The 15,248-nt window shown below is 48.6% G+C and overlaps 1 protein-coding gene across 1 annotated transcript in view; it reads left to right on the top strand.

Moving 5' to 3' along the window:
- The first annotated feature begins 2,773 nt into the window (after positions 1 to 2,773).
- SLC6A12 (solute carrier family 6 member 12) overlaps positions 2,774 to 15,248 on the top strand; it is a 35,899-nt gene continuing 23,424 nt past the window's right edge. The window contains exons 1-3 of the mRNA XM_040061600.1: positions 2,774 to 2,848; positions 10,556 to 10,752; positions 14,333 to 14,467. Of these exons, the coding sequence (XP_039917534.1) occupies positions 10,560 to 10,752; positions 14,333 to 14,467 (328 nt within the window). The 5' untranslated portion in view covers positions 2,774 to 2,848; positions 10,556 to 10,559. The remainder of the gene's footprint in view (positions 2,849 to 10,555; positions 10,753 to 14,332; positions 14,468 to 15,248) is intronic.

The following is a 15,248-nucleotide window of genomic DNA, read 5'->3' on the forward strand; positions in this document are numbered from 1 at the left end:
AATGGTAAAAGGAGAGGCAAGAGGGCACTGCCAGCTGGCAGGTGGTGAGCAGGGTGGAGAGGAGGACACCTTTGAGTAGGTGCAGGACAGATCTGAGGTTGGCGTCATCCATCCTTCAGAGCAAAGGCTGAGTCCTGGTCTCCAGCTACCCTGAGCCTGGCAGGTTGAGGGTATCTGGTGCATTCAAAGAAAGTTTTCCTCCTCTGCTTTTGAGAGGGGGTGGAAACCTGTGCAGCTGGCTCTGAGCTGGCGGCTGCAGAGGGAGTGAACACCTCTGTGTGGCTGGAGAGCAGTGCTTTCTCAGTTTTCCTGTACACCCTTGGGTGCAGTGATGAGGCTTCCTCAGGGTGCACCATGGGAGAGCTGTGGAGATCTGAGCAGTGCTGGTGTGTGAGCCGCTTTTAACAGGGGGTTCGTGCTGCCTGGAGAGGGGGTGCTTTGGACATTTCCGGGATTTATTGCAAGCAGTGCTTCTCTTGAGGATGCATGTTTAAGAGCAGCCTCACCCACACTTGTGGAGGAGGAGCCCACATCATGGGGTGACCAGCAGATTGTCACATCCTTAGCAGCCCTGTCCTACCTACACAGCTGCTCTGCCAGAGTGCCTGCTCAGGGCTGACTCTCCCAACTGGAGGTCAGGGAGTGCATCACCCCTTTCCTTGTTCTCTCCTGGGATGGGTCTGAGCACAGTCTGTACCCCACCAGCTGAGCTGCTCAGAGTGTGATTTGTGTTTTTCAGTCTGGGTCATCGCACCAGTGAGATCCCTCACATGGAAGCTGGTGTGGTGCGATGAAGGTGCTTCTGCCTGTAGCAGGATTTAAAAACCCTGTGAATTATTGCCTGGTGGGAAACTCTGAAGCCTGAGTGTAACTTCTGGTACCTTCTGGGCTGGCAAATAGAAATAGCCTTTTTTTTTTTTTTTTCCCTCCTGAAGAATGATTTTCACACATTGCTGGATAAAGTTTTCATTTAGGTTGACTTTCTTCTTGTTTTACCTTAATGTCACAGGTCATTTCCCATCTACAGCTTTGCAAAACCCCTGCGATGTTCCTGTGAAACACTTCAGTATGGATAAATCAAGTTTTTTAGGTCAGCTCTGCTTACCTAGGCTTATCTCAATCTCCTTTTCATATCTGGATAACCTCTATTACACCTTTTCCTCTGTTGTGCTGGGTCATGCCAGTCCTCTGTGATAGGACAGGCAGTGGCACTGTCCTCCACGAGTAGGGTCAGAGGCAACGCAGAGCCAGCACATGCTCTTCACCTTGCAGTCTTTCAGGACCCTGGAGACAGGCCCTAAAAGGCAAAAGGGGGAGCCTGTCCTGTCTGATGTGATGCCAGATCTCACAAAGGAAGAAGAATCAGCCTGCATTTCTTTGAGTATGGGACCAATCCGCTCAACTAGCCCGCTGGGTCGGTGAAAGCCAAGAGCTTTGGAAATAGCATGCTTGGAAAGTTTAATCCCAGAAACAGCCCTAAATAAATGGAGATGTTTTCCCTTATTACCTCCAGACTTTGCCTCAGTGGTTTATCATGAGGATCCCACTCAGGCCAGGGTTGATTCCCCTTATTCATCTCTCCAGCATCATTTGTCCCTAGGGCAATCCAGCACGCTCTAATGGGATCTGATTCACTGGCTTCTAGCACCCGTGGAGGATTTTCTAGAGACAGCATTACAGACCACCTCTATAGAGTGTGCAGGCACCTACTTCTTCCCCACACTGTGGCAGTGAGGACTTTTGTCAGCTCCTGTGTTTCCAACTGGGGGGCTGAGAAATGCTCCTGTGGTGGGTCCAGACATAGCCGAGCTTGTGTCGGCTATGTCCCACATTCCCTCCCACATGGGTGCATGAAAAGGTCAATAGGAATTTAGCAGGCACATTGGCAGACAAGACAAAAGAGTGATAGCATTAAACACAACCATTAAAAAAGGAGAAAAGCTGAGCTGAAGTATCTTGAAAAAAATAATGTGGCTGGCATGCCTGCTACTGGTGTTGGTCATGGGAAGTTCCGGAAAAGCGCATCAGGGCTGGGATGGATACAAAGAAAGCTGCCAGGGCAAAGCCAAAGGGGGATTTCTCACTTCTACTGAGCACTCAAACAGTATAAAGACTCCAGCAGTGCCTCCCCTTGCTGGCAGAGCTCTGTCCCACGAGCTGTGTTTGTATTCTCAGCATCTGGCACAGGCATGGAGGGGCTGCGTGACCCCAGAGTGTTCCCTCACTCACACTCTGCCTTTTACTCCACCTACCTGATGGTGTTGGTGATACTTGAATTTGGCCACAGATTTAACGTAATGCTCTGTGGAGATTTCATTCTGCATGTTTGTAGGATGACACTGAGGGATGCCCCTATCCCACTAAAGTGGTGGAGCCCTAGAACAGTGGGAGTATGTGGCAGGCAGCCTGGGCTGTGGGGTCTGCAAAGGGAGAGTTCCTGCCCTGAACGTTAAGAGGCTGTGGAGTTACTCCCTGACTGCTGTAGTTGGTATTTACAAATTCTGGGCCTTTACCCTGCCTGCCTGTGGCTGCTTTCTCATCTTGCTTTCTTGTCAGGGCCACAGTTCAAGGTCTGGAGAGGTGCATGTTGTAAGGGACTGGGGAGAAAGTTCTTCTGCCCTGATGCACCTCCCTTCCCTTCGTCCCACCACCCACGCATGAGCTGGGTGATGATTTGGTGGGGGGAGCTGATGGAAGGGGTGGGACAGGAGGAGGAGAGAGGGTAGTCTCTGCCTTAACTCTTGCTGTGTCTCTTTGGCACTCAGTGGATCCCCTGCCTGGACTCCAGTGGGACGGGAAAGGATAGGACGGGAGGGGCTTGCCTGGGGGAGACCTGCGCTGGCTTCAGGTGAGTTGGGTGTTAGCTTGTTGAGCAGATCTGGCTGGATGCGTGTGCCACCCTGGCAGTGCCGGTGGCTCCGGTCCTCCTGCAGCCAGCTGCTTGCTGTGCTCTGGAGAGCGGGCCAGCAAATCTGCAAGGGCAAAATCTTCCCAACATTAAATAAAGCAAGAACGAGATGGAAAGTAAGGGGCAAATAATCCTTTTGGATCAACCCAGGGAAGAGGTTTTTCTTTCAATGGTTCCTTTGGAAAAGGAAAGAACAGGCTGAGATGCTGCACGGGGGGAAGCTGAGAGCAAAGAGATGCCTGAAGGATGGGTAATTGATACTGAAGGTTGTGGCAGCAGAGAGAAAGGGAGAGAGTGATAGATAAGTACTCAGCAGAAAGATTGAGAAGAGAGACAACAGTGAGTGAGACAGGGACAGGGATGAAGGGCAGAGATGCCTGTTTGATAATAGGTACAGGAGCCAAGGCTCTGGGAGTGGAGTAGGCTGTAGGCATTTCAGCTACTGCCAGCATGAGTCCTCTCCTCCTGTGCTGCCCTGCAGAGGTGCTGACCCCAGTACATTGACTTAGGGGCTCTAGTTTTAAAAGATGTGCCTGGGAGTGCACTTCTTGTTCTCCTTGCCCCTGAGGTTTCATCAAATTTGTTCCTGAAGGGGTGAGGCAGGGAGACAGCAGAGTTTCTGCATGTACTAAACTCTTGGAATCTGTGGGCATATTTGTGAACAAACGCAGGCAGAACGCATGAGGGTTTCATAACACCTGATCTGTGTCTTCTTAAATCAACAGTGCTTTTAAAGTAATCACTGCTAATCAGGGCTTTCATCTCATGCCAGTGGAAATACCATTGCCCTAGTTTTCCTCTTTGACAGCTGCTGATATGAGAGGCTGAACCTTGGACCTGACCTTTGCAGCTCTGCAACAGCCCAACTGTTCTGGATTCACGGTTGCAAATGTGGTCCTTGCAGAGGGCAGGCTAAAGAGCCCCGTGCCTTATCTCTACCTGACTGTGCTCCTGGGCAGGGCTAGAGGAAAGTTTTGGTGCCCCAGGCTGGAGAGCGGGTACCTGGCCCCTTGGAGGGTGCAGGTGGATGCAGTCCCACCACATTACAATGTGGCATTATGGCAGGAACTGCTGGTAAACACTTAGGGCACTGCTGGAGTCATGGTCTCTGTGTGCCCCTGCCTGTGCTGATTTCACCTCTTGTGACTCGTCCTGTGCATCAGCTGGAGTTGGCCGAGCCTGCCTGGGGTCAGACGCGGGCTGCTGGGCTTGTGCAGGGCTGAACCGTGAGCATGGTGCGGGGGCAGTCACGGCAGGGAGCCCCTGTGGCCCTGCTCTGCTGCTCCGTGCTGCCCACACACGTGTCTGTGCTGAGGGACCGTGCTCTGCCACACACAATTGGCTCCCCTCATCCTCCCTGCTGGGAAGCATAAGGCAGTGTTATGCCTCAAGCTTGCCCAGCTTTTGGAAGAGTCTTGCTTGAGCGCTCTTCCTCCGTGCTCCCTGTTTCTTTTCACTGACAACAAGTGCCCCCAGGCTGTGCTTTTGGGGGGTCAGGCAGGGTGTGCCTACCTGGGGGGGTTTAGATACAAGTGCCTTGAGCAGTGCGATACCAAATTCCCTGTGCTGCTCTCCCACCTCTGAACCACTGGCTGCAGTGCTGGCTCCTCTGCTCTACTGCTCCAGCAGCTTTGCTTCCCACTCTTCCCTCAGCCCTCGCCTCCAGCCGCAGGGATGGTAGCAGGTGGCCAAGCAGGGCTGGGAGCTGGCAGCCTCCATCTCTTCATCGGACATGCTCGGGGCTGCTGGCTGGTGTCTCCCTCCATGCAGTTGCTGCCCCAGAGAGGTGGCAGCCCTGTAGGCATCCCGCAGACTCTTTCCTGTCCCTGTGGAGCACCTCTGGGCTGCACCACAGGTTGCTGCCCCGCTGTGCAGGGACCTGTTTGCTGAGTGGGTGCGGGAGCAGCGTGGCTTTTGCCCTCTGTGCCATTCACCTGCTCTGCTCCTCCAGCCAGTGACAGGAGCCGTGCTGGCCGCACGCTTTGGCTGCCCACAAGGACCTCTGAGCCAGCCTGATGCAGCCCCAGGACTTTGGCCAGACAGCCTCAGCCATTGGGTAGGTGGCTCTAGGGGCTCCACTGGGGCCTGGATGGATCTGTGTCTCTACCAGGCCTATAGCTGGTGCTCTGTACGGAGGATGGATCCTGTTGTGGCTGCTCCTCCTGCTGTGTTGCACTGGGTACAGCCGGACTATGGGCTGAGTGGAGGTCTTGAGATTATCTGGTTTGATGCAAAGGCTGGTTTCTAGTCATATTTAGGCACCATTTATGGACTTCATCCGTTAGTCTTGGTTTTTTTCTAGGCTAGAGAAAGAAACTACCTCTGTGTCTCTGTAGCCCAGAGCAGGGGTGGTGATCCATGGGCACCAAGAGAGACTGATCTGGCCCTGGGAAAAACAGCCTACATTGCTTTTAGCAAGAGATTTGCCATTGATCCTCAGGAAGGTCCAGCCACTGTTAGGGGCTTCAGAGGGTCTCCTGTCCAGCAGCAGAAGACAGAGCAGAACCCATTTGTCACCATCCTACACTGGGGGCATGTGCTCTGAAGGGTGGTGCTCTGTAATCCTTGCATCTTGCATTGCAGATGTCTGTGCCATCGGTGAACTCACTCAAAAGGAACTCACCGAGTTCCTTATCTCACTCTTTCTGGTGTCACTAAGTAGCAAACTCAGTGACTGCACAAGCATTGCTCTTATTTCACCCTGGAGAAAACACAGGTAGGATCTGATTCTTGTAACAGCCTCCTGTGCCTCATGAACGTTGCTGAACAGATGCTTTGAGAATACCCTGCAGCCCACAGAACCTGGAAGTTAATTAGAAAGTGTAAAGAAGCCAACTAACTTTCAATTACTTGAAATGAAAGGCATTTTAATTTCTACTGCAGTCCTAGAGTTGATCAGTTTTTCTCTTTCTACGTCTTTCCTTGCCTTTCTCTATTATGCAGCTGGAGTGAGCCATTCTCCAGCAGCATTCCCATTTGGAAGCAGCTGTCTCTGCTCATGTAGCTGCTCTTAGATGGGCTGGAAAGCCCTTCCTTCCACTGCTCATATTTTCTTGTCCTTCTTGCAGAGATGACCAATTCCAGTAGCAGACCCCCTGCACTAATTTAACTGGGTTGGTTCCTTAAGCTGTACCTTGGCACTGTTGTTCCTCGATGAGCCCTGATTTTGTCTCTGCTCCCACAGCTGCCCCCGCCTCCTGCCATTAAAATGCAGCGCAGGATTTCAGCTGCCGACTAACTGCTGGCTCTGATTGCTCAACCAGAGAATTTTCTGTGTCCTCCTGCTCCTCCTTTTGTAACACAGCCCAGTCTTCTTGCTTCCTGATTCCTCCCTCCCCATCTTAAATTGCAGTTTATGTGTTTGGCTGCTGCTTATTTCAAAATGAAACCAAGAAGTATAAATGCAGCGCAGCTGTCTGCGTTGTCACCTGTGATTCTGTGTTCTGCAGTTCAGGCAGCACCTTCGAGTGTCCAAGGGAGCTTTAACACTATGCATCCTCTCATAAATGTTATCAGCTGCTTTTTTTGAGGCATTTTTGTCAACTGTTTCTTCTGTTTCGTTATTCCCTCTGGAGACTGTCCTCATCTCATTTACCTTATGATAAAACAGCAAAAGAGGTCAAATGGAGGATGTTAACTTCCCAGCAGTAGGAACTCCATCTGACAGCAGTCTGGAGCAGACAGTAAGTTTGCAGGAAGAAAAGCTTTAGGAGAATCGCTGTTGGCTTCTTCCTCTGGTGCCGAAACTCCACGTGGCTTCTCTCTCATCTTTCTTGTCTTACTCTTGCTCCTTGCCTCACCTGGGCAACTTTGAAAAACCCTTTTTTACCCTGAGAGAGGCTGAGGATAGCACCATATCCTGCTTCAAATGACACTTTCTTTCTCCTCTTTTTCTTATTACTGCCTCTCCCCTTCAGTGGCATCTTGTTTCCAAACAAAGCCAAAAAATGCTGTTCTCCTGCATACCTGCACTGTGTGTTCAGCACATTTTAGGCAACTGCTGAGTGACCACAGTGCTTCAGAGGAGTCCTTGGTTTTCCTTGTTCTTTGTGACCGTACTTGAAGGATCCCATGGTGGTAGGTGTGGGACAAACAAGTCCAAAATTTGTGACCGAGGAGAGACTGTATTGCCTCATTCAAAGGTTCAAGAGTGGAACTCGTTGCTTTGGGTCTGTGGCTGCCTGCGTGCTGCCTGCTCTCTTTCCAGGTCCTGCAGGAATCCGGGTGTATTCTTGTTTTCCCAGCAATAAATCTTTTGGGGAAAAAATGCAGCTATCTCAATGCACCAAACGCAGTACCAAATATTTTACCATTTCCTATGGAGCTGCATAGAATGGAGCTCACTGTTCTCTGTGGGAAGATGACAGACTACAGCTCATTTCTGTGAAGGGCAAAAAACCCATCTCCTCCAAGTACCGAGGGCTGAAAATACAGCAGAGCACCTCTAGAAGAGACTAGTGGGATCAGAGGGAGCTGAGGAGGAAGGATGGTGGTGATGGTTGAGAGGGTCCGGGGAGGGATAGACTGTGGATTGCATCACAATGGAATTTTAGCTGTTGGGAAAACTTTATGGCAGAGGTAAAAAAGAGGCAGGGAATGAAGTAGTCATTGGATTTTTCTCCAAACTTCAGTGAAGGAACAGCAGAAAAAGTGCAGGTGAGCAGTGAGGGGCACAGTCTTTACTCCAAACTCATACTAAGGAGAGGGCAACCAAAGAAAGAGGAAAATGTTTGCCTCTTGGGAAGGAAGTTACCTGGTAGGTGGCTGTGACTGCTGTGGGAGAACCAAATTTTTCCTAGCTGGAAACAAGAAGTTATTTGAGTCCCCATCTGGCCTAAGAACATATAGAGCAGGGGCACAGTAGGATTAGCTGTCCAGGGAAAGAGCCAGGAGGTGTATGAATAGGTTTTGTTCTAGAAACAGCAGGCAAAACAGAGGGGGAAGTAGTGGGGATGTGTAATGTGCATAGCTTTGTCTGGGAAAGGAGACATTGCAGTTCATTCCATGAAGGGCTGAAACTTTGGGCACCAGTTTAATCCACCATCTGTTCCTACTTGAAAAGGTTTGATTTCATAGCTGGGGTGCTTTCCCCCTTTTTAAAATAGGAAAATGAAGGCAGAAGTGCTGTGTCTCCCCTGCTGTTCCGTGTTTCTCCCAGCTGTGTTTCTCATTGCAGCATCCCAGCTTCTATCCTTCGTGTTTGCCTATTCAGGAGTCAGAAGACATATAAAAAACCCTGGTCCAGGTGTCCCTGAGGTGGAGGCTGTTGACAGGGTTGTGGCTGTGGGCTGGCACTCATACATTCCCTTCCCAGGGCTAGGTGAGAGGAGATGATTTTCTGATTGTGACCTTCCTCTGCACTCATGTGGGAAACGGGTTTAGCAAAAATGAAATAAAACCCCAAGTATTAGTAGAAATAGGCTGACTCTTGTATCCACCTTACATTAAAAGAATAAAAACAAATTAGCTAGTCTTCTCCTGCCAGGTTCCTGGGACATCCTTAACAAACCCAGACTTAAACATCATGTATTTGATAACGTGCCCTGGACTGCAGCAAATTGGAATGTGCCAAGGGCTGTGACAGATCAAACACATTTCATTAAGTACATGTTACTTTTTCTCTCACATTTGACAGTGTGTGGAGCTCTGCTCCTCTCAGAGAGGAGGAGGCTGTGCTGCAGCGTCAGAATAAACTGATTAGCCAGCTGGCAGGCCTTACTGCAGGCAGGCAGTGGGAAGAAGGGCCTTGCCTGGGCTTTAGAAGGTGAGAAATGGCAGGCAGGAGGACCTGATGATTTCACCTCCCAATGCAGCCCAGCAGAAGGGCTAAGTGAAGGGGGCAAATCTGGGACTGGAAGGACTGCTGAGCTGCTGGGGAGCTGCAGAGCTGCAGCTACAAGCCAGCATTTAGGGTGTGTGCCTTGATTCCTGGGTTCCACCACCTTCTTTAGATGTGGGGTTAAAGGTTTGTGGAAGTGTGTTAGAGGGCTGATTCACTTTCATGCTCTCATGTAGATCCACAGGAGTTTTAGCCCTTGGTGTTTGGATCAGTGCAAGCCATACCAGTAAATGGGTGCTTTTCAGCATATAGACCATAAAAGGCAAGGGCTGGAGATAAAACAGAGGTTGCTTCCTCAGTGCCCTCATGCATCGGCATTTGACGCCAAAACTGGTTGTGCCCACTGCAGTGCTGCCCATATATGGGCTCTTACTGACAATAGTTCTAAAAACCGCTTGAATTTAATAGGGACCAGGACCGTTCTGCCATGTTTTTGAAGAGGAAGCTGTATCTGCCTGGAGGATGATCTTGCCCAGCCCATGACTGCTCTCCTCTATGGTTTATGTCCCCCTGATCTTGTCGCAGCCCCTCTTACACTGGTTGATGTCTCGCATGAGACTCAGTCCTCCATTCCGTGTCCCCGGAAATCTGCGGCTGAGAGCAAAGCAAATTGGATGAGTCCTTCAGGAAAGCAGATGGGGGAACAAAGCCTGTTGTTGCCTAGGGCAGTTAGAGAGCAGTTGGTGTATTACACTGTGAGTTTTGATTTCCTTTCTTTACTTGAATAACAGGCAGGAAACATGCCTGTGTCAAAGAGCTACTTGTTCTGCTGTGAACATTCATTAGAAGTTGTCTTTTCATACACAAGCATCTTTCTTTGCCCCAGGGCCTGATATATCCAGAGAGTTAGCATTTAGGAAATAATTTCCTCTACAGAAGTAAATGAGACACTGATAATGATGCTGTCTTGTGTGGATAAGTGCAAACATGGCCCACCAGCTCCTGCTCCCACTTCCTCCTCACCTGACTGAGAACAACACCAAAACGAGTGCCATAGCATTCCTTGGCTGCTGGGACAGTTAGATGTCAGGGTCTACACTTGCTCATATTTCCATTTAGGTCAGGTTCCCTGGTAGTCCCTACTCACCGTGAGATGGCTCATACCTGGTGTTTGTCCAGAAGGACATGGAGAGACACCAGGCACAAGAAGGGAGGGAATATTTTGCCATCATGGTCTTGGTGCACCATCCTGGTGCAAATGGTCAATAGAAGGTTTGGTGGTCCTGTAAGGTAAAAGACATGAAAAGTGATGAGTTCCTGCTCACCAATGAGCTGCTGACTAGGAGAGGTACTTGGCCTGAGCTGCCTCTAGAGCCAAGGGAGAGAGCAAGTTTGAGTAGTCCAGAGCAGATCCAGCGGCAGTGGAAAGGCTGGGTGTTGTGGGTGATGCAGATTGCTGTCTCTGTTGCTCCCTGAAGATGGGGGTGTTCCTTTGGATGGCACAGAAGGAATGACAGACGTGCTATTAAAAAACTTACCAAACCACCGGCAAGATGAATTTGCAAATTGCTACAAAGGAACAAAACCCTGATTTCTTTGCAGTCCCAGCTGGTGGGGATGGAAGCAGAGATGCTGCTGCTTTGGTGAGACTTGTTTCCAGTTTATTTTCCTAATCTCAACAAAGGAATGTGTATCCCTTGCTAAAGCAAATCACTTCTAGAAAGGCCAGCTTCTCCTCAGTAATGCCACCAGTTAGATGTACCTAAATTTGCATAATAATACTGGGAACGAGTCTTATTCCTCTTCCCACAAGTGTGTCCTGCAGCAGCTCCCTATACCCCATGTTCTCCTTCTCTTCTGCCCCACAGAGCCATGACGAGAGCCATATCCAAGGAAGGAGAACCCAACGGGGCCACCACAACGCCTGAAGAGATAAAAACGGAGGAAATGGAAGAGAGAGGCCAGTGGCGGAACAAAATGGAGTTTGTGCTGTCTGTGGCCGGGGAGATCATTGGCCTGGGTAACGTGTGGAGGTTCCCATACCTCTGCTACAAGAATGGTGGTGGTGAGTTCACAGCACACGTGAGTTGTTCTCCATTTGTAGGTATGATGGGAGATATGTATATGCCTGGGCCCATTTCTCCTATGCCACGTGTGCTCTAAGGCACTCCCTTTTTTGATCCTTCAACAAGTTAGTTCCTGCCAAAACCCGGAGGTATGAAATCTCAGGAGTGAAACCAGCTCCCCAGTGGGTACTCATTCTTAAAACAGCATTCTCAAATCTGGACTCCTAAAAAATTGAACTCTAGTAACAACTTAAGGCTTCTGGGCATCTCAAGAAATTATTGGTCTTTGGAAAATATCAGATGCCGTGAGTGGTCAGAAAGCCAACATCAACCTCCCCCTACATATTTCCCTTTTCCTACTCCTGCTGTCAGATCCATCTTCTTCAGGCGCTTGCTACAGAGGAGGAAAGGCTTAGATAGAGCTGGTATCCTTTGCTGATATCCTAGCTAAGGCCTGATATGCCCTAGAAGGAGATTTCTGCCTCTACCCATGGAGCAATTCTCACAGTGATCAAACCACTGCTAGGAAAAGTCATCCCCAAAAAAGGTTCATTCAACTTCCGTTTTATTTCTTTGCATGTGTCTCCTTTTTTCTTGCAGTAACACTGCAATAAGATCATTACATGGTTAAAAGTTGAAATTTCTCATAACAATAAAATTAAATGTAAGGGAATAATTGACTGTCACTAACTTTTCTCGGTGAATAAAAATCTAACTTTATAAAAGAAAAGGAGGAATAACAAATTACATGTCAAATACAGCAACAACTTCTCTTTTGTTCTTGTTCGCTAAAAACACCTTGAAATAATGGTCTGGGACTTGCTTCCCTCCGCCCTGCTTTGAGCTTCCTTTTTGGGCAGACCATGCCCCAGAGGCCTTTCTTATCCAAGGTGCTATGAGCTTTCACAAATAGCTGAGTGGTTCCACTGTAATTTTTCTCAGGGCCTCCAAATTCCTGTCCTCTGTGCTGTTTCTGGAGTTTATCCAAATTAAACAAGAGACAATAAAATATGTTCTCAAAACCAAAGATGGGCAGGGTAAGAAATGGTTAAAGAAAATGGAGTTAGGTTTTTCTTGAACCTGAGATGATTTTTAGCAGATCCTTCAGTCTCCTTCTCCAATATTATGATGGGAGGCGCCAAGAGCAAGTCAGATGGGCACAGGTTAGGACACACTGGAGGTACATCTGATTGAACAGCCTGTTCTGCAGTGATGCTTTGAGAGAGGAGTCATGGGGTTTTCATGGAAAATTTCTCCCTGAGCTCAGATGATATCTTTGCATAGTTTATGCCTGTGGTACCCGGTTCAGCAGTCCTTGCAATTTGTATGCTAATTAGCGTAAGTAAAAAGGCTACTTTTGTTCACTTTAAATATCTATTGAATAACATTTGTCTTTTCAATTAAACTGCTCTGGGATATCTAAGGCTGTGATTCAGAGGGTAGTGAGGCTAGGCTTGGGAAAGGTTAGAATGGGAGAGTCCTTCCCTCGCAGCTCACACATTGCTTTGCAGGAAGTACCCTACTGCTGTAGAAGGTGCTTTTCTCTCTCCAGTGCTCCGATGCTGCATCCCTGTCCCACCCTTACCCCCCAAACCCTTGAGCCTGCTGTCCTGTCACCTTCCTCCACCTTTGGATGTACTGAAATAGTTATACAGCTATGAAGACAGATGCCATAGAAACAGTAATACTTATTTTCTGTAAAGCAACCAACTGCAACTTTATCTATTGCTGCGCTGTCAAATTTGATCTAATTGCTCAGATCATGAACTTACTATTGACTCATAAGGAAGGAAGGTCTGTTTTTGGGGCCCCACTCAGGACTGAGTCTCCGTCAGTGGAGCAGCAGATTGGAGAGGGGCTCTCCTGAGCTGGAGTTTCAGTGGCAGCTTCTGTGGGACAGTTACGAGAGACAAGGCAATGGAGGTGCAAGAAAACCATTGTTGCTCAGAGACCAAAATGGGTCAACCTCTGGGACAAATTGTATCAGATGAGAGGGTCTGGAATCTGCTGAAAGGCTCATCTGTGTGCAGAATAAAGCTGTCCTGCAGATTTGATATAGATGTCTTGCAGCACTGAAAGGAGCAGCTGCCTCTAGTTCAGGGTCTGCAGTTCTCATTTCCTACCCCGCAAACCTGGACTGACCCTGAGAACCAGCCTCCTTCCCTCTGGCCCCAGGTCTCCTGCAGCTACACACAGCTGTGTTTAGGGGAAATTTGGATGTTCTTTGTTATTGTAACATTGTTGGCTTAAAAACAAGGGCAAGTGTTCCTAGTTGCTCATTGTCACTGGAAGGAATGTCAGTGTGGATGCCTGTGCTGGCAGGGGAGAAGAGGGCCTGGGGGGACAGTGGCTGGGAAAGGCTCTCTAATCTTGGTTGCAAGCAGCTGAGATGCTCTCCAGGCGCTGGCAAGAGAGGTGTTCATGACCAAAAGGTTATTGTATGGAGTGGCAAGACTGTCACAGTTGTTTCAGTGAGGAAGGCAGTCACCTTATCTTGTTTGGAGGGAAGCAGAAGTGTGAAAATCTACACTAAGGATGTGGAAAAAGAGAGTGAGGTGGCAGAAGGAAGGTCAGCTGTGAAAATAGGATCTCAGGAGCAGTTTTGAGCAGAGCAGTGAATTCATTTGGTGTTTTGGTTTGGCAGCATAACTGAAAAGGTGTAAAAAATTTTCAGACAGCTGAACAGAGCACTAAACCATTTTTTCAGGGCATTTAACTTTTTTGTTGTTATTTTTGTTTGTCTTTTCTTATGCTTAGTTTCTTCTGGTCATTGTTTCTCAGAAAGAGCCTTGCTCTTTCTCTCCTTCCTGTTCCATTTTGACAAGGGTTTATCTGAGGGCCATTTCAGGTTGATTTCTCTTCAGACATTTCTCTATATTTTAGCAAAAAATGAGTTTTGAAGGTATGCATTAAACTTCTTAAATTTGAAAATTATGGAAAGATATTCTTTCCCTATTTCCGTTCTTCTGGTGCAATCTGCTTTCCAAATTTGATGTGGAATATGTCTCAAGTAAATTTATATCCTGGCAAATTTATTACTTACCAAGAAATGTCACCAGCCTCCAAGTTTGTATCCTCTGGGCAAGTGGGAGTTTTGCTCTGACTCTCCTGAAAGGCAGAGCAAATGTGGTTATGTGAAGCAAGGACTTATTTTGCTCACCCCATTCCTGCTGAAAGCTGGAATGAGGTCAGGAGCATGAAGCAGGGAGGACTTCTTCAGCACTATCTTTTGTTAGCTCCTTGCGTGGCTACTCCTTCCCTCTAGGTTTTGGCCCATGCCAAATGCAGAAGTACTGCAGTAACACAAGACAGACCACCCTTGTGTGTGTGTGTGTGTGTGTGTGTGTGTGTGTGTGTGTGTATATATATATAATTTTTTTTTTTTTTTTTTTTTTTTTTTTGAAATTATGGTGGTGGAGACCTTCTTTGTTTTAGCAGAGGTTGCACAGTAAGTTCAGGGAAATATTTATGTTTATGTAGCTGATTCCAGCTGTGAACCCAGGTACTTGGCAAGAGAAGAGGTTTTAAGGATAAGCTTTTGAAGAGGTTTCTGAGGCAGCATTTTACCCCTCTCTGCAGGAGCCTTCCTCATCCCCTACCTCATCTTCCTCTTCACCTGTGGGATCCCCCTGTTCTTCCTGGAGACGGCGCTGGGGCAGTACACAAGCCAGGGAGGGGTGACGGCCTGGAGGAAGATCTGTCCCCTCTTTGAAGGTCAGTCAAGTTACAGTATTTACTGGCAACACTTTCTAACCACCATTGACTCAGATCCTTTTTTTAAATATTATTATTCTTTTTTTTTCTTTCTCCTTTATTCTGCCCCCCTTCCTCTCTCTCCCAACCTTGTTATTCCTCCTGCTGCCTGCTGTGCGTGCAAGGGCAGTTCCCTGACCCCTCTCTATGTGAGTGAGGGTGTGTGGTGCTGGCTGGGGGCTGTGCTGGTCCACCTGAACCATGGTCTCTGAGGAGCTCAGAGCCTGGGAGAGAGGAGAAGCAGGACCAGCACAGCCCCCAGCCAGCACCACACACCCTCACTCGCACAGACAGGGGTCAGGGAACTGCCCCTTCAAGCTGAAGGAGGAGGATGGAAGTATCAATGTACAAACACTTGTGTGCAGTCCAGAGCAAATAGTGAGAGGCGAAGAAATTGGGGAGAGCTGTCTGGTTTATTGTGCTTTCCTTGCCCACTCCCGTGCCCAGGGCTGCTGTGGCAGCATTTGCAGGCTGGCATCCTGCAAACTGGGGGAATCAGACTGCGTGCACTGGGCCGGACAGCCCAGAGATGGGATGGGGTTGAGGTTAAACCCCAGGGATAAGAACCAGGACTTCTGGGGCCCTGGGGAAGGTTGTTTAATGGTATTAATTTATTGATGAACATAATTTCCTCAATTCTCCTGTCCAGAAGAGAGCTTATCAACCATGTTTTGCAGATGGAGAAATCTCTGCTCAGGCAGAGCGGGGCCTGGTTAGTTTGCTTGAGCATGGGCATGCAGTG

Source organism: Hirundo rustica, chromosome 4 (assembly GCF_015227805.2).
Source record: "Hirundo rustica isolate bHirRus1 chromosome 4, bHirRus1.pri.v3, whole genome shotgun sequence".
Lineage (NCBI taxonomy): Eukaryota > Metazoa > Chordata > Aves > Passeriformes > Hirundinidae > Hirundo > Hirundo rustica.